Source organism: Trachemys scripta, chromosome 10, assembly GCF_013100865.1.
Source record: "Trachemys scripta elegans isolate TJP31775 chromosome 10, CAS_Tse_1.0, whole genome shotgun sequence".
NCBI classification, from domain to species: Eukaryota; Metazoa; Chordata; order Testudines; family Emydidae; genus Trachemys; species Trachemys scripta.
Window position 1 is genome coordinate 73,905,138 of NC_048307.1, and position 19,245 is coordinate 73,924,382.

Genomic DNA, 19,245 nt, shown 5'->3' on the forward strand with positions numbered 1-19,245 from the left:
TTCTTCGGATGCATCCGAAGAAGTGAGGTTTTTACTCACGAAAGCTTATGCCCAAATAAATCTGTTAGTCTTTAAGGTGCCACCAGACTCCTTGTTGTTTTTACACTTTGAAATGTAAGCCCTGCAAAGTTAAGATGGTTTTCCTTCTAATATGTCATCATAAGTAATAAAGTTACTGCAAGTCAAATTAGGCCTTCAATGACACATGGGTGACTGCTTGAAACTTCATAAACAATTCTCTTCATACTTCAGAAGAAATATGCAGCTCACTCCCTTCTGGGAAATTGTTCTGCAGTGTGACGTGAGTAAGAAGCCGTAAAAATAGACCATATGATTCAGAAGTGCACAAAAGGAGCAGATTTGTGCAAGAAGGTGCCATTCTATGAGGCCACTTTTCAGAGTAGAGTCCTGCTTTAACTTTGTCTAATATGAATAAGACCTGGTCAGAAGCAGCGAGTTTGAATGAAAATTCTACATTATATCAAAATGCTCTTCAGAACTACTCATACAATTACTACTTTTGCTGTGCCTTTAAGGATAGCAGTTCAGAATCTGTTTCTGTTGTGGGTGAGAGACTTCCTTTGTAATAAAGCTCTTTTTCATGGGCTCTCTGCTCGTTTCTACCAGTGCATCTTTACCTGATCAGCAAGATCTCCTGTTTTTCCAATCTTTTGGCCTCTACACACAACTCTGCAAGTGCACCTCACTTTCTAACCTGCAACACCCCCTGCTATTCCAGTCCTGAACAGAATGCTAGTTGTGCTACATTATATAAATGTAGGTGTAGTGTAAATAATCAATTTATAAAATCTGTCAGGATATCCCAACATACTTTACAAAGCAGAGAACCTTTAGAGAGAGGTATGCAAATATGAACCATTTATTTAGCTCAGTAAGTGCTTGCTCTTTGGTTCTGTCTCTGGAGCCTATCTTGGAGAGAGGGAGGCAGCGTTGGCCAAAAGGTGGTGCTTTCACTTAATGCTTCACAAAAAGTCTCTTGAAAGCTCAGCTTTTCTGTGAACATCCATCTCAAGCTAGCCTTGAAACTGGAACAAGGATGGTGACAGCTAGGACACCAGTTGTGAGCATATAGTTCTTAATAATTAGTTGTATTCTAGTAGCACCAAAAAGACTGGGTGATATACAAACAAAATCAAAAACATAGGCAGTAATTTACAGTCTTATCAGTACTGGACATTAGAGCTGGTACTAAAAGTCTATTGTTGTTTGCTTAACATGTTCTGTTATAACCTGCTATTTTCAGATGCTTATAAATTTGCCAAACTTTAACTATTCTGTTAGAAATTTTCACTACTTGCTCTCTGTTTCATGCTGAATTTCTTCTGAAAGTTTCAGGAAGAATGGTTTAGCTTTTACTGAAAATGAAGTTGGGCAAAATAGGTTTTGGTTTTTTTTTTTTTTAATATGTTTTTCTTGAAAGAGGGTTAGACCCACCATCTTGTGGAGCAGGAGCTGGATATTTGGCAAGGGCGGCCCGGGGTGCCTTTTGTTGTGCCCATGAACATCATCCACATTTTCTCAAGTTAGCCTGTGGAAATCACGTTTTGTACATGCTCTGGAGAGGCTTGCTCTTAAAAATCTCTGAAGACTCCATTTACACCAAGCATGCTCGAGCTCCCTCCTTCCTCTTCTTTTCCCCCCAGCTTCACCTGCACCAAACATGCTCATAGGTACAGAGCTAGAGCAAAAGATAAAATGCAGGCCCTCACGTAGTGAAGAGGAAGAGCTGCAGCATTCCTTTCTTACTTTTGGTGTGTACTTCACAACCCATGTTATTGAGCAAGGCCTCACACCCTTGCCGTAGGAGGCAGGCAAGTATCAGTTACCTTATTTTACAGATGGAATACCTCAGAGTTTGCATAAGGTCAGGCTGGGAATAAACCTTATCTCTAATTGGGGTAGTTCCAAGTCTTACTTTCTCAGGCTGCCTTTCATGCTCCCATGTGCCCCAGGTATATGCTTGGTTGTGCTGTCTGTAACCACTAGTCGACATTCCTCTCCAGAATCAGGAATAGAATCCAGGAATCCTGATACCCCAACGTTTTGCTACTGTTTTCCAAATAGTTGTGTAAGCCACTGGCAAAGTGTGTGCTGCTACATCTGGTGAATGGTGCATGGTCAGGATAATAGCCTATTGCTGCTACATGTTACACCGTTAGCTCAAATGAAGAGATGTGAAGTGTGGTTTGGGGTTTAAACACTACCGATGTGGGTGACCAATATGATTTTATGTGATGCAGTCTTATCACCTTGCTTTTTATAAAACCTAGGAAATGACACACACTCAAACTGTTTAAAACAAACAAACAAAAACGCAAAGTGGTAAAGTCAACCACTCAAAAGTTAGGAAATGCTAGAACTAAGGTTGCATGGGGAGCTTTAATTTGACTTCTTTGTGTATATGCTGGAAAGTAAGCTGCCTTGTCCCTGTCTCCACTTCAGCTGTCTGCGTTTTTGCACTCCCCCCCCCCCCTTTTGGAAGAGGCCTAAATTTCAGATTTTGCCCCAGACTCACCAAAAACCTCTCTGTGGCCCTGTGAAGACATATCCCTCACCTTCACACTCTAGTTACATCATGCAAAGAAATGTGGGGTGCAGTTTATATAAAAAAAATATACAAAATTGTGTTGTATTGCCCAGCTGTAAAATGGTAGAGCAGTCATCATGCCACCCAAGCCCTGCTACAATTTTCTTGCAGATTTCGTAAGATGCCTGGTTGCGAAAAGGTGACCCTGTAAGCTCCTAGTGTTGCTGTTAAACTAGTTCTTTCTTGAATGCAGATAGGATTATTTCCTTTTATTCTTCAGCAATGGGTCAGTTTTTGCCAGATCAGAAATATTTGCCTCGTGAGTAAAGAGTTACAGACTGGAGTACATCTTGGAAATGTGGAATCATCTTTTCTGAGTCTTGGTGGATCTAGATTTGTAGATACACTCCCGATAAAGGGGCCAACCCAACTCGCACTTAGCTCAATAGGTGTTTGTCCTTTGACTTTAGTGGATGTTGGGTTGGGCCCAAATTGATTTTCAGATATATACTTCCCCATAGTGTAATTGAAAGTTGCCTTACTCTGGTGCCCATTTTTAGCGTCCAAAAAAGATTATTTCTCAAAAATAGACACTGGAAGAGAGAGACTTTAATCTCTAATTGTGTACAGCTCTAAGGATTAACAAGCACATACTTGCATCTGATGAAGTGGGTTTTAGCCCACGAAAGCTTATGGCCAAATAAATTTGTTAGTCTCTAAGGTGCCACAAGGACTCCTTGTTGTTTTTGCTGATACAGACTAACACGGCTACCACTCGATTCCAAGCACATACTGTTTGCCGATTGGCTGGGGTATATTTGCTTCCTGATATTGTCGAAGATGGTTAGGATCCACTTTGTGGAATTAACTTTTCTTTCTAATAGTTTAATTTAATTTTTTTATTTCATTAAAATATGAAAGTAAAGGTGGTTCTTGACAAACACATGCCCTTTGTTTCACTAACAGGTTTCAGGGGTTTTTAAAAAGGGAATTAGACTCATAGACTCTAAGGTCAGAAGGGATCATTATGATCATCTAGTCTGACCTCCCGCATGATGCGGGCCACAAAAGCTGACCCACCCACTCCTGGAATAATTCTCTCCCTTGACTCAGCTGTTGAAGTCCCCAAATCATGATTTAAAGACTTCAAATCACAGAGAATCCTACAGCAAGCGACCCCTGCCCCATGCTGCAGAGGAAGGCGAAAAACCTCCAGGCCTCTGCCAATCTACCCTGGAGGAAAATTCCTTCCCGACCCCAAATATGGTGATCAGCTGAACCCCGAGCATGCGGGCACGGTTCTCTAGCCAGATTGCTTGCCACAATCTTAGAAAATGGAGAAATATGACATATTCAGCTGCAGTATTTTTAGCAAGTGTATATGCATGTACATACACACCTGCAAACATGTATGGCTGATTCCTCTCTCTAAAGAAATGACAGTTTTGAGATTTCACTATTCTTAATCCTTATTTGCATTATGGTATTACCCACAGTGTGGTAGATGTGGTCTCCGACTCCGCCCCAGAAGAGGTCAGAACCTTGACAAAGGGCTGCAGGGAGGGATAATAGGTATTTTTGTGTTCTTAAATAAATATCAACTATGCCACCTGGACGTCAAGCCAGCCATTATTGTTGTTTAACTTCTTGTAGCCAGTGCTAGTAGAGCTGTTTGAAAATGTGACACCCTCCCTTCCCCCAATTTTGATTTTCAGTGGAATACAAAAATATTTCGGCCAAACATTGAAATATTTCCATTTGGAAATGCTGCCACTTCACCTTGTGGGGGTTGTAGTTCGGGCACCTCAAGCTTCCATTCTCCTCTCTAGACTGCACTCTCAGGTTAGACTGCATTTCCCATGATGCACCCCGTAGTCCCCTCTTAGAGATGGGAAGTGGTTCACCATGGGAGTCCCTTGCCATGGTGCATTTATGGGAGATGCAGGCCAGCTGAGGAGCCTGGCCAATAGACATGAAGCAACTGAATTACAGCTCCCACGAGGCACCTTGTCAGTATGTCCAAATGGAAATATTTCAGTTTTTGAGTGTTTGAATTTTTGACTAAAAATTGAAAATTTCCACAGAAAGCAGGTACTTTTCTTGAAAAATGTCTTACTGAAAACCCAATTTTCCCACAAAAAACAATTTCAGCAGAAAATATTCAACCAGCCCTAATTGCTAGTGAATGGGTCTAGAGTGGGCTAGTTTCAAGTGAAAGAGGAGAGGGAGTGGCCTTAGGATTGAATTCAGTGAGGACATTCCAAGAGAAGTGGACAAATGGGGCAGGACGGGGGGGGGGTGTTACGGCAGGGGGGCGATGTGAAAAGAGTGGAGCCAATAAATAAGCAAGGGCAAACATGGGGAGAGCCTGGAAGTTGGTGAGGTGATGGCAAAATGGAAGGATTCAAGGTGGTGTGACATATTTTGAGTGCAGGCACATAAAATAATTTTAGCCAGAGCTGTGTTTTGTGTGGACTAGAAGTGACGGCACAAGCAACGGGGATGTTGGAGAGAAAAATGACAAAGTGGCTTGTCTTGTTTTTCCAGTTCTCCTAGGACAGAGGGGGGGAAAAGGGATAACAGCTTCTGAATTTCATATTCCTCCCACTTTTAAAGCCAAACTGAAGTAGGTAAAACAGACTTTAATGAGCTCATCTTTAAACATTACTTAGAAGTTGGTCATTTCTCTTACTCCAGGTTTTGAAATCTTCCCTTATAGGTAATTTTTTTTTCTTTTAATTTCAAATTCTTCCATTTTGAGACACAAAACAAACCAGAAATCACAAGAGCAGGGACAAATCATAAGATGGTGGAAGAGCAATGTTCTAAAATGGTGACTGGAAGTCTGGCTGAGTGCCCAGCAGCACTGGAGGAATTTCTGGAGCAATTTTTCATGCAGTGTTTCACTGCTGCCCTCTGCCAGCTCTCTGAGAAAATGCAGTTCTGTTCTTGAGTAGTGATTTGCTGTACTTCAGCAATTGACTGGGATGTATTTATTCATGACTGGCTGGGGATATAGTCTTTGTGGATAGGAGACCTATATTTTATAGGAAGGAGATTTAGTCTTTTCAAGGCCTCATAAAATAATTCCTTTTAAAGATAGGACCCTTTTTATTTCCATATTTGAATCTTTTCTATTTATATGTGGAAAGATTTATGCATTTTATTTTAGTATGTCTATTGATAGCTACTGATTTCTGTGTAATTTTATCTTTGTATTATATAATGATTTTCTTGCTTCTGCCTTTTTTAAATGTGCTGAAATTATTCAATCTGGACAAAAACTAGATACATTTTGTTCTTTTATCCTTTTATAAAAGGGGACAAATTAAAAACTATATTCCCGCCTTGGAACTTTACAAACAAAGAACAAAAAGATCGTCTCTCTCCCGTAGAGTTTATAGTCTTATTTTCACAACTTTCTTTTTAGTTTGTTGTGGGGCCAGATGTGATGCCAGGATCGCTAACTCTAGCTGTTCTTCTTCCCTCTCTGTCATGTGCATAATCTGCTGTGGTGTAATGAGTTTCTCTTCCTCGTAGGTTGGGTTGCAAGTGGGTTGAGTTTGAGAGGCTGGGGAAATGGAAAATGAAACGAAAATATGATGCCTGCTACTAGCTCTAGGAGAGATGGGCACTGCCATGTAAAGCCTCTGGTGGCAATATGTGAATTGTTGGATTTTTAATACAGCATGACCTCTGTTCTCTCCCGTTGGATACCCCTGGCACTACAAATCATATATGACTGAAATGTATGAAAACACTTGGTATCTGTAGTTAAACTCAGATGCCTGATGAAAATCCCTTTTGAATCTAAGAAAATCAGATGCTCCCATTTAGGGCAGACACGGATTCCCTCTTGCTGTTTGATTTGATTAAAAACAATAAAAAGACATCTGTTCTAGGCTCCCTAACGTTTTTATTAACACAATAAGTGAAATCCCAGCAGCAGTAATGTAACCATTTCAACAAGAACTGAGCCAGCCAACCACATATAAAAACACCTTTCCACCCCTCCACTGTTGAACTTGCTTTTTCTGGGGCTTATCTTATTACCACCACTGAAGCATCTGGTACTGGCCCCTCTCCGAGATGGAATACTAGACCAGTTGGAGCACTGCTCTGATCTGGTATGGTCCTAATTTGGCTACTAAATTGGAAAGGGATGGAGTTCTATACCAGAGCTTGTGCCCACACTCATTTTTAATCTGGTGGTGTGAGCCACAGAGACTACATGTCCGAGCATGCCATGCTCCATCTTGCTCTGAGCAGAACAAGTCCTTACAATGAGGGCGCGCTTCCTGGAGGCAGCCTTGATGCTGCTCTTTCTGCAGCCCGTCCTTGATGCTTTAGTTGACCAGAGGTAGGTACTGGATAGTGACATGAAGTCCATCCGCTTCCCTCATGTACCAAACGTGTGTCCTCCACTGGGAGAGCAATTGCATCTGGATGTGACTCTGATGTGACAGTGCAGAGTATTCGTGTTAGACATAGGGATTTACACCCCTAGTTAGGCTTTTAAAAATGTGCCTCGTATTGTACTTTGGATACAGCTAAGGTTTGCTCAGAGGTTATTTCTTAGCCATTGTAGTGCAGTTAAAATTAATTCCTTCTTTCTTTACCATTAGTCACTCAGCATCTGAAGAGGCCTCTGGCTCCGACTCTGCAAGCCAATCTGAAAGCGAGCAGGGGAGCGAACAGGGCAGTGAGCATGGCAGTGAGACAAACAGCAGCTCAGAGTCCTCCGAAAGCCAGTCTGAATCTGAAAGCGAGTCAACAGGTTCGAAATCCCAGCAGACCCCACCTGAAACCAAAGAAAAACCAGCCAGCAAGAAGGAAAGGATAGCAGATGTAAAAAAGGTATTGTCCCTGTCACTTTTTAACTAGCCATGTATATATAACCAGGCACTGTCAAACCCTTGCCCAGAATGAAGGACTAGAGAGCAGTACAGTAGCAAAACTGTTGTTGGCCTCCAGGCCACTTTGCCAGTCTTCTCTAAACCCTCTCAGAAAAAGCCGCCCCCCTGATGCTGGCTTCCTTGGTCATCTTGTCAGTCACTCCATGTATATCTCAGCCAGATAGTGTGATATATGCAAATAGGAGATTCCACGTGACTATGTCACTGTGTGACAGCTTGAGATTTATGCTTTGGGGCTGGGATAGGTAGTCTCAGGGCTGACTGACAAAATGAAGGAGGCAGACATGAACTGTCAGTAAAAAGGTTTCATTATTTCATCTGGGTCCCCCTCATGTAGGTAAAAGTAGTAAAGCTTCCTAGTGGAATGTGCCCAAAGATGGGAGCCTGTGTCCAGTATTCATGGTGCCACGTTCCCCTCAGCTCACTATTTTAATTCCATCATTGTGGGTCTAAAAGGAAGTGGATTTCCTGTTGCCCAATTCCTCTGGATCAGTAGTACTCAGCCTTTTCCGTATTGGGCATCCCTCCTTCCAGCTGATCCCTCTCAGGTGTAGCCAGCGTCCTTCTCCCATTTAGCCATACAGGAAGGGTGGGGGATGGCAACTCCCTGACACCTGTTGGTGTACTCACCCTGGTGTTGTGCCCCCTTGGTTGAGAACTCATGATTGGACTAAGTTTTTTATCCTGATGTGGATTCAGCCAGGACTGTAAAACAGCAGATTTATCTGGGTTATCATTTTTTAAGAAATAATCTGGTTATTTGCAGTCTCATTAGTCTAAAGCAGTGGAGAGTGAGTTGGGGAAAAAGAGGGAGGGTAGGGTGTCCATTAGGGCAGGGGTTCTCAACCTTTTTATTTCTGAGGCTCCCCCAACATGCTATAAAAACTCCATGTCCCGCTTGTCCCATAACAACTGTTTTTCTGCATATAAAAGCCAGGACCAGCGTTAGGAGGTAGCAAGGAGGGCAACTGCCTGGGGCCCCATACCACAGGGGGCCCTGTGAAGCTAAGTTGCTCAGGCTTCAGCCCTGGGTGGCGGGGCTCAGAGCCCTGGGCGTCAGCCCCATTCCTTGGGGCTTCGGCTTTCTGCCATGGGCCCCAGCAAGTCTAATGCCAGCCCTGCTTGGCGGAACCCCTGAAACCTGCTTGCGGCCCCCCAGGGGGCTCCGTGCCCCACTAAATTTAGGGTGTGAAAACCCAGCAAATGTAGCGGACTTACAGAAAAGGAGTCAGGTCAGCCTAACCAGTCTATACATTTCATGCCGTATGACTGTATTATTACTGCCATTTGTGATTTGAAGGCCCAGATTGCGAAGTCCAAATACAACACATGCACGTAAGTCAGTTCTTGGAGAAAGCTACTTTGTTTGCTAGGTCTTGGGGAAGCACAGTGCCTGAAGCCTAAATGCTTCAAGTGCCCGCAGGGAGAGAAACAGTGCATTTTAATTGTCAACAATGGATGTTCCATCTCAGCTGCCTGAGAAGCAGTATGCTGCCTGCTCAGGTTTTAGTTAAGCCTCGCATGTTAAGGGTGGCAAGGATGTAAGTATTTTTTAAGGCAGTAACAGTAACACAAAACTTAACTTTCTGTTTTATTGTTGTTTAGTGGGGGCCGAAGGAAGTTATGTCTCTTCCTTTATGGACTTTTAGCAGCCCACCTCTAGAAGATGAACATTAAAACATATCTGAGGAAAAAAACAGATCCATATGCAGGATTCTAAATAACATAAACAAGACATGGAACAGATTGGGGCACTTTCAAATGAGGAAGGTGCCCATCTTCCTTAATTCCTCTAATAGTGGACATTTTGCTTCCTGCCTCTGCTGGGTGTAGCTGTTTGGGGCTATTGGAATTACATCCGCTGGACTAACCAGTGCAATTAATTTTTATCATACTGTATTCACATTACAGCTAAGACCAGCAAGACCTCAGTCAGAATTGGGCCCCATTGTGTTGGCGCTGTGCAAACAGATGGGAGAGTCGGTCCCTGCTCTGAAAACCTTACTATTTAAGAGAGAAGGAAATTTGAATGGGATTTTTTTCCTTCGTTTTTTTGTATCAATAAGAAAGTGATTGAACAGGCTTCAGATTTATTTCTGGGTATGTGTATGCCCAATAGGTATATTTTCTACAAGAAACCTCTCCTTTGTAGTGTTTCTTCATAACCACTTGTAAATGTACCAGAACCCCAGTGCTGGTGACCGTCCTGCATTCATCATGCCTTCATTCCAGGTGTCACTTTTGTATCTGTTAGTGTGTTTAGGTATCCTTCTCTTGCCAGTGTTTTTAAGGAGACTTGTGGGATGGAGGTAAATATCTTTAGAAGACCATAAAATGGGGATAAAGTCTAATGGGGCAATAAGGGGTTGACAAATTAGACTCAGCAGGAGCATGTAAACACAGGTGATGAGATTATTTACAGAATCACTAATTCTTGAGGTTTGTCTCTGTCCATTCTGGCTTCAGGTGTCTCACCAACAATGTTTCCACTAATTTTTCCCACGCATGTGCGGAATGAATTTTATGTGCACCAGTATGGAGGCAGGTCTGGGGCTGGGGGAGAGGCTCTCTCCCCGACACAGCCCTGAGTGCCTGTGCGTTGCTTAATAGGGTGCTGCGCGGCCGCGCAGCTTAGAGGGAACTTACTCACCAATATTAGTGTCCCATGTCATCCACATATCTGTACATACACCTCCCCTCAGGTTGTAGTTCTTGTCGTCTTTCTCCTCCTAAGGGCCTGGCCACACAAGTATAACAGACCATACTTTTGTAAGCAGTTTGCAAAACTCTTATTTGACGTGGTTACAGCAACATGGTTCTTGGAGAACTACTTGTGCCAGTAACAGTGTCTAGCCACTGCATAGGCGCCGACTTCCCCTCTGCCCGCTTGACCCCCCTGGCCCTGGCCCTGCACTGCCCTCGCCCCACCCCCATTCCACCTCTGCCCCACCCTGCCTTTTCCCACCCCACCCCTGCCTCTTCTGCACCTCCTCCCCTAAGCCATGTCCCCGCTCCTCCCCTTCCCTCCCGGAAAGTCCTAAGCTCCGCCAAACAGCTGTTAGATGGGGGGAGGGAGGGGAAGCGGGAAGCGCTGGGAGGGACGGGGAGGAGCAGGGACGCAGAATGCTCAGGCGGGAGGGGAAAAGGAGGTGAGGAGGGGGAACTTGGCTGCTGGTGGGTGTGGAGCACCCACTAATTTTTCCCCTTGGGTGCTCCAGCCCCCGGAGCACCCACGGAGTCGGCGCTTTGAGCCACAGTGCATTCCAGGATGATGTGGGCAGGTATGCCATCTGACTTTATAATGGATAGAGTATCTTGGAGGATATGTGCACAGAATAGCACCAGCACTATATGCGTTATGGGACATCCTATGTCACAGAATGCTGAGAGGAGGGATTGGCCAAATAATTATGCAGGCATGGTAGGGGGATCCCATCTACATTGCAAAACCCAGTGTTTCACACTGGTTACAGGAAGACAATTTGGCAGCTTAGGCCTCCGACAAGAGCAATACACCATTAGCTGGTATAGTTAACCACATTATGGGTGATACCAGCTGTGTCCAGAGCCAGCGATGTTCCTAGCTGTTTACAAATTCAGTTAAAAGCTATAGAGTGGGCTTTAGAGGCAGTCAGTACTCTATAAATGCTGTGATGAGCTGTCAGGATAATGAAGGTCACCTGCTTTCAGGCAGTCAGAAGTCCAGCTGAATTCCATTAGCACAGACCTGCAGGAGTGGGTGGAATTCCTAGCTCTACAGGAGTTCTTCTCCCTGGGCCCTGCAAGATCCAGTTAGCATCTAGATTGGAATACAACCCTACACAGATCTACTGGGCTTTCCGGATAGCTGAGGTGACCCACATGACATTGAGCTGTTCAGTTAGCCCAATGGGTTTTTCCCTAAGGGAGAAATGGGGGCAGGTGCTTCTGGTTAGAGAGATTTGTCCTCGTGAGCCTGTAGAGCAGGGGTCTCCAAATTTTTCAGGATCATGTCCCCCCCCTTACACCTGTTGGTGCCCCCTCCCTCTGGGAGGCCAAGACTGGGGCTGTAGCTGGGGTTGGGGGCAAGAATAAAGCTGCAGTCGGGGGCTGGGAGCCAGGGTCATGGCTGGGGGCAGGGCTGAAGCGGGGCTGGGTGGTGTTCCCTCCCCACCCCTCGTGGTGGCTGGTCCGGGCCCTGCTGCGTGCCCCTCCCTGCCCCCACAGTTTGGGGACCTCTGCTGTAGAGCCTCTTGCCTGGGGAGAAGTACTGAGCATTTCCACAAGTCTAATGTAAATGGAGTGGAGAATTTAAAAAAGCTTTTAGTCTCTCTAGCTGAAATAAGTAGCTCAGTTCATTCATATGAAAACGGAGAGTTGTTCCTTTTTTGTATTCCAACAGGGACACTTGGAGAGACTGAGTATTCAAATACCTGTCCTTCTACAGCATAAATAAACCTTGAAGTTTTTTGTAGCTAGGGGGAGGGACAGCTCAGTATAATAAATATAGTGGGAGACTGCTGAAATTAAACATGTAATAAAACATTGCTAGGCATATAGTCAAAAATGATCCATGATCCTTTCAGTCATGTTTCATAAGTTTCCATAACTTACCTAACCATCCCCCCCCCCACCAAAAGCCCCCTACCGATGCCATACTGATTCATCAGAAGGTTCACTCTTAAACTTCTCTAAAATGATAGCAATAATTGGGGTGAAGCAGGCCTTCTGATGGTCTGTTTATTTTGCAGATGTGGGAAGAATATCCTGATGTTTATGGGGTTAGGAGATCAAACCGAAGCAGACAAGAACCATCGCGATTTAATATAAAAGAAGAGGTAAGAAAAAAAAAAAAAAAGATGAGATGAGGGAATATTTAAAATAAAAAAAAACAACAACACAAAAGAACAGAGGCAGTTCTGATTTGTGTCACCTTTTAAACACTGAGTTCAAGGCAGATTTGTGGAAGCTGGATTTTGCAAATTAAGGTCCCAATCCTGCAGTCAGAACCACTTAGACAGATGCTTGTGGAGTCACTGGACTCTGCAATGCCATTAAAGTCTCCATGCATGGATCTGATTGCTGCAGTGGGGCCTAATGCAAGTCATGCTCTGTTGTAGAAACATGGATGAGAGAGAGGGAGTCCATGTAAAAAACATAAAGGAAACTTCCCAGAAACACCTTACAACAATAAAACAGTCTTTGTTCTATGTCCACGAGTGGATCGCAGTGATTAGTGTGTGTGTGTGTGTGTGTGTTTGTGAGAGTTCAGCTTTATGAACCATCACTTTTTTTTTTTTTTTTTTTTTCCGGTTGAGTATTGGGGAAAATCTTACATTTGAATTTAATGCGAGGGACAATGAAACATGAGTTTGTTAGAGTCTGGCAGCCAGAACTTTAAATGATTCCAGCCATCAAAACATACTACAGAAATGGAGAAATTAGCTGCTGTGCTTGTTTATGTCTACACAGTGCTTTTCATCTGCAGATCTCCAAGGAGGCTAAGCATCATTCTCCCTGTTTTACAGATGGGGAAACTGAAACACAGAGAGGGTCAGGCTGAAATGTTCAAAGTTAGGCGGCCTAAAGTGAGCAGCCCGATTTTTTCAGAGGGGCAAGGCACCTGTAGCTCCCTTTAGAATCTTCTGAAAATCAGGCCACTGTAGGGGGGTAGTTGCTTATATATGGGTTTAGACACCTAACAATTAGGTACCGAGGTTTGAAAATTTTGGCCTAAATTACTTTCACTGTCATACAGTGAGTCAGGGAATAGGACCCAGATCTCCTGACTCCTAGTTTGGTGCTTTATTCACTGGATCACGTGATCTGCACCATGCAACTAAACTCAGAAAATTCCAGGCTGGTGTGCTGAATGCCCCGAATAGCAGCAGCAGCAGGTAAGGAGGGCATTTAGCACATAATTGACTTAGCTTTTGTTTTCCTTTTCAAGTTCCGCAAAGTCCAGACTCGCTGGCTGCCTCTCTGTGCGATGCCCCCAGCATGCACTATGCTGGTGATGTCACACCCATCACAGATCTCCGCTGCAGACCCGAGTGCCCTGTAGGGGGCTCAGGTAAGTCCCGTCCTTTTTTTGTTTTACAATATTACGTGGTTTTGCAAATGTTGTTTTCTTTTCCAATATCTTTAATTCCTTACTATATAAGGTACAGTTTAAAAAAAAAAAAATCCAAGATGTAAAAACTTTGCTATACCACACAATATTGTAAAAAACAAAAAAACCCAAAACCTTCAGTGCCCCCCTCCCACAAAACCCCGCTAAAAGAATCCCAATCAAATCCAAAACCTTCCCCTCAAAGCAGGGCCAACTGGTTCCTGTAGGGCGACTCCCATCTGCAGCAGAGTCTGATGGAGGGTGTGACGTGGTCACTAGCACAGCGTCGGGGCCTCACAATGAGGAGGAGATGGAAAGTCTTGATTTTGGAGACGAAAAAGTTAAGGGGGGACGGGAAAGATAGTTTATTTACGGCTTGATCCTGCATGGGTGCTGAGCATCCTAGTCTCCCACTGAAGTCACTGGGAGCTCAGGGTGCGCTGCACATAGAGAGTGGTTGTTACCATGCGGGGTCAAGCCCATCGTCAGTGATGTGCTCTGCCCACTTGCTGTTTGGGGCTTCCATACAATGTAAAGGAGCTTTTTATCTGCCTTCTTTCCTAAAACGTTGGTGTAGCTCTAGTGAAAAGCATTGCTCGGGCAGCATTGCAGGCTCACATCCTTTCACCGCAGAACAGGAACAGCCCAGGCAACAGCATTGCAAACTTCCCCATGTGCTGCCCCATCGGTTCTCCTACGGGAAGTCTCATCTGCTTGAGAGGGAAGTTGAGTCTCTAGGGACCATTCAGTCATACTATGCTGAGACCGCCAGTTTGGGCAGGGTTGTTTTTGTGCTGCTAACAGCTGTCTTCTGGGAACTGGACTGAGACCATCAAACACGTGTCACATAAGTCACTAAGCAGCCATCGGAGATGGTAACACTGACCTGGGCTAGAAGATCAGGAAGTGAAAGACAAGATATGTATGTTTGTTAAACATCCTTGCAGAGACTTTTAGTAAAATATCCAGGAACCTAGAGACTTTTGAAACTGTGAGACAGTGTGCAGCAAGAACCATGCTCACCCATGTATTGTCTTGGTATTTAACAGAACAACAGTAAGTCATACTAGTGGGAAGTGAGAATTTCACAGTGGTTTGAAAATATTCTAAGGCATTCAGTAAATCAATATGGACGAACAGACATAACTCTTTTGTGATCAGAAAGTTGTCTCATGATTGGAATGGGTAGGAGCCTGCAAAGCTGAGCACTCTTGGCACCCGTATCATGAAGGAGAAGAGACTTGTTCCACCACACAACATAAAATATTGATTTATTTTTTTTAAATTTCAAAAAATTGATTATTTTATGAATTCTCTGACTTATTTTAGTTTTTAAGGTTCAGATACTGCTATTACTATCTAGTGGGATATTCCATCAAGTAGGAAAAAATTAACCTTTTCATCAATCTGGATTTCTCCGCATTTTGAGAGCAGAATGAAAGGACAGCCACAGCAAAGCTAGATGGTTTCAAAACTCGGGGGTGTAGGAAGCTTGAATAATGATCAGCTGTAGAGAGCATTATTGCTGTTCATTATTTATTAAATTCTTACAGTGTGTTTGGGCCTGTACAAGACCCAAAATGAACAAATCCTTGTCTAGAAGAAATTATCCTCTAAAACATGATCTGCAGTAGTTACCTGATCTACCATAGTGATTCTTAAACTTTTTGATACCAAAGACTCTCTCCTGGGCCATGCCAGGCTTCTTGGTTCTAAGCATTTTATTCTGTGCGCTGTCAGGAAGGGCTCCATCGACCACAGATGGTCCACAGGACCATCTCTTTAGACCTACTGATCTGTAATCCTCAGCAGCAGTAAAAATACAGTTTGGCTGTATTGTGCATAGTGTTGTTTATACAAACACTAGGTCTCAAAATACATTAAAGTTTTATAATACAGTTAGAGATGTAAACGTTAAATGCTAGCAAAGAGGGAGAGAAATTTACAAGTGCATGAGATGGGAGAGTCAGTGAGGCAGAAGGAGGGAGGCTGTTTCATCTGGTAGGCGCAGCAGAGGAGAAGGCACTTACTGAAAAACAATAAATAATACATTAAGGAAAAGAGTCCAGTGCTAGATGAGCTAAAGGGCGCAGTGTGGAACTTGCAGCCCAGAGGGAGGGGATCTGAGTTGTTTTAAGCCATCTTTATTATTAATTATTATTGTATTATTGTAGTGCCTAGGAGCCCTCCTCATGTTTTAGGTGCTGTACAAACATAGAACAGAAAGTCAATCCCAGTCCCAGAGAGCTTATGATTGAATTCTGGGCTGCTCCAGTGGCTGAAGCGGCCTTTGGGGGCGCTGACTGTTGTGGCAGCTGTGATGCCCAGACTCTCTGCAGTTCTGCATGTGCGGTTCTGGCTCTGACATGCTCACTACTCTGGTGGTCCTTGGAGGACAGCCTATGTACAAACACATCACAAGCGCGGTTCCTGCTCCAAAGATCTTGCAGATCAACTATAAAACGAGAACAGGTTTATATGACAGATGAGGGATGACAAGAGAAGGTTTCTGCACTGGGGAAATTCTTCCTCAGCCAGAACTGGTGTTTTTAGAGTCCCTTTATGCAGCTCATGTCCTGTGGCCTGACCTAAAGAGGCCAGAGTGGTGGTGAAAAATCTCACCCACGGTCTGAGAGTCTGGTTGGAGAGTTTTTGAACTGTCCCCTGAAGCAAATGGGGAGTTAGCAGAATTAGAGGATGAGGGATGTGCTTATGCTTATATATACTTTTTTTTGTATGTTTGAAAAGGGAGGGAGGTAGCAACTATCTGCATGTACTTGAGTCTGGAAAGTTGGGGTCATTAGGCTGTAGACAAGAAAACAATTACATATTTGAAAAGCATGACAATGTAGCTGAGGTGAAGCTAAAAGTTCATTTGGTCAAGACAGGAAGAAATGACAGACGGGCAGGATTGAGTATCATCTATGCAAGAATGGTAACTAAGCTTTATAGGTAACAAAAAGATTACAGAGAAAGGGAATAGGTAGCGGAGAGAGCAGAGGATGGAGGCTTATAGAATTCTGAAGAAGAGCGATCTTTGCAGAGAGGAAGAGCCACTATTAGGCCTTTTCTACACTGCCACTTTACAGCGCTGAAACTTTCTCACTCAGGGGTATGAAAAAACACCCCCCTGAGAGCTGCAAGTTTCAGCGCTGTAAAGTGGCAGTGCAGACAGTGCACCAGCCCAGCCCTGGGAGCTACTCCCCTTGTGGGGGTGGGTTTTTTTTTTTTTTTTACTGCGCTGGGAGAGCTCTTTCCCAGTGCTGGTATCGCAACTACACAGCCATGTTAAAGCGCTGCCTCGGGGCCACTTTAACATTGGTTGTGAAGACACCTTAGAAAGAGTGTATGCAAAAAATGGTATTGTTGTTCTCTTCCAAACTGGATCCTTTTCTAACCCAAATTCCTGTGGCTAGAGTTTGACAGAATAAACTCAGCCCATTTTATTCATGTTTTATCAAAAGACGAAGCAAAAAAATAGACGTGGTAAGGAAAGGGATAAAACTGTTGCTTGAAAAGGATCCCAAACCTGAGGGGGTGAGGGGGGAGAATTGCAGCATACTTTAAATAGTTGAGTGAGAGGGAAAAACAGATAGTGAAGGGCAGGAATCTATCCTATAAATGTTTTAACCAAGCTTTATTCTTGACAAAATAATAGAGAAGAGAGATCTAGTAGTAGTTCATCCATCTTCCTGCAATAACAGGACTGAAATCCATGGTGGATTCTGCTTAAACTTTGTTGCCATGATATGGTGATATCGTGTTTATCAGCCTGGTTTACCAGATTGTTTTTTGTTTTGTTTTTAATTTTACGTTGATTGCAGTCACATGGCACAATGCACGTGTTCATAAACACAAGTTCACTACAAAATATTGTCACAGATAAAACTGTCTCAGATCGTAGGGAGAGTTTTTCAAACAGTTGGATGCAGTGCAAATCAGAAAAGAAACCAATGAGAGGGAAAATGGAAAAAGATTGAAGTAAAAGAATAGGAATAAAGTGGAGCATTCCCCAGCGTTCATGAGCTGTCTCCTGAACGAACAGTAAAGCTTATGCTGTTTCACTAAGTTCTTGTATTTGGGAGGTGTAAGCTGTGTTTGGTTGTTCCCTGCATTGTGACATTGGGCTGGATCATGCACCTCCCAAGAGCTGGTGAGCACACTCAGTTTCCACTAGGCTGCAGGTGCTCACACCTCCCTGGAGGATTCAACACCTTGCAGCTTCCAGCCTGCACAGTATTAGCATTGCCTGATGGGCTCTCAGGTTGTGGGATGAGAAATAGTACATCAAATGGGGTATACCTGGAATATTAATATCCCCTCCTGCCTTCCCCAAACCAAATAATGGAAGCCAAATCAGTGTTTCAGAGGGGAAGGTAGAGAAAATGTCTTTGCTGGGTGTTCTCTCCCGGGAGGTTTAAAAAAATTATTGCACTGGAAGGCTTAATCCTCAAGAGCTCGTGGGGCTGATATGGTATGGTTGGGTGGGTGGTGCAAATCGGAGTGCCAGCATATGAACAATGGACACCATCTTTGGGTGTATCCACACTTTGAGCTAGGGGTGTAATTCCCAGCTCGAGGGGACATACCTGCACTAGCTCTGCTCGAATTAGCATGCGTAATGATAGTGTTGCTGTGGTGGTGGGTGGGGCTAGCCACTCTGTCTGAGATGCTAGGCATGTTCTTGTGGTGTCTAGCTCTTCCCACCGCTTGTGCTGCCGAGGCTATATTGGATCTATAGCATGCTAACTGGATCAGAGCTGGTTATGGGTCTGTCTCCTGGAACTGGGAATTACAGCCCCAGCCTGAAGAGCAGATGTGCCCTTTCAGAATGACAAACCAAAGCGATGGTCAGTTGTGATATGTCTGTATATTGCAGCAAATAGCAGTTTCCAGAGGAAGATTACAAATCAGCAAGTTGCATAAACAAATAATCTTTGCATCTCTTTCTCTAATTCTAATCTGATCTGAGAAATTTCTCATTGGATTCTGTTTTTGTTTTGTTTTTTCCCCCCCTCCCACACTGATATGGGTGCGTTGTGTTTTATATGCGTGTGTCACGTGCACTAGAAGGGGCGGTTTGTTCCTGTGGGAGTGTCTGGTATCTGATAGCCTGCTTATATGGCTGGACCATATTAAATAAAATAGGGTTTGATGTGTGAATCGGTTGTCTTTTTTACATTACCTCTGAATTAATGACACCTTGGTAAAAAAGTATTATAGCAGTAGTCAGAGAATACATCTCGAGCTAAGAGCTAATCAGGAGGAGTGACTTGATTTCAGGGTATTGGAGTGTGCGGATTAAGAAGCGTGAATGCAGCTTTTCTCAATCATTCAATCACTGTCTTGTTGAGGGAGTAGAGAACAATAAGGTACAAACACATGATTCTAGCAGAGAGAATAACCTTTTTAAATAAAGTTTTTTCCCTTAATTTTTTCCCATACAAAATTTCGTGGTTCTGTCTGGGAACTGGAGGACCAAGAACTTTATGATTTTAACTTAACTGTACTGTTTTTACATTCCTAAAATGTGCCCATCAGACACTTAGTTCACATTCATAATTTTAAATAACAAAACACTCAAGTTGTAATGATCAATGGCCTGCCTTGTCAATGGAACTAAACATAATTTTGCTAACCCCAAGTGTTCAAAAATCATGAATCAAGCCCCAAAAACTCATGAGATTGAC

General features: G+C 43.6%; 1 protein-coding gene across 9 annotated transcripts in view; it reads left to right on the plus strand.

Annotated features, from left to right (window-relative positions):
• The window catches only part of CHD2 (chromodomain helicase DNA binding protein 2), an 87,055-nt gene that overhangs the window by 12,305 nt on the left and 55,505 nt on the right, over nt 1–19,245 (plus strand). For 7 of the 9 annotated variants that reach the window (XM_034784274.1, XM_034784272.1, XM_034784267.1 and 4 more), the window contains exons 3-4: nt 7,174–7,405; nt 12,195–12,281. In XM_034784274.1, the coding sequence (XP_034640165.1) occupies nt 7,174–7,405; nt 12,195–12,281 (319 nt within the window). Of the gene's footprint in view, nt 1–7,173; nt 7,406–12,194; nt 12,282–13,393; nt 13,517–19,245 lie in introns of those variants that run through there. The other 2 variants (XM_034784270.1, XM_034784266.1) reach the window with 2 other exon arrangements.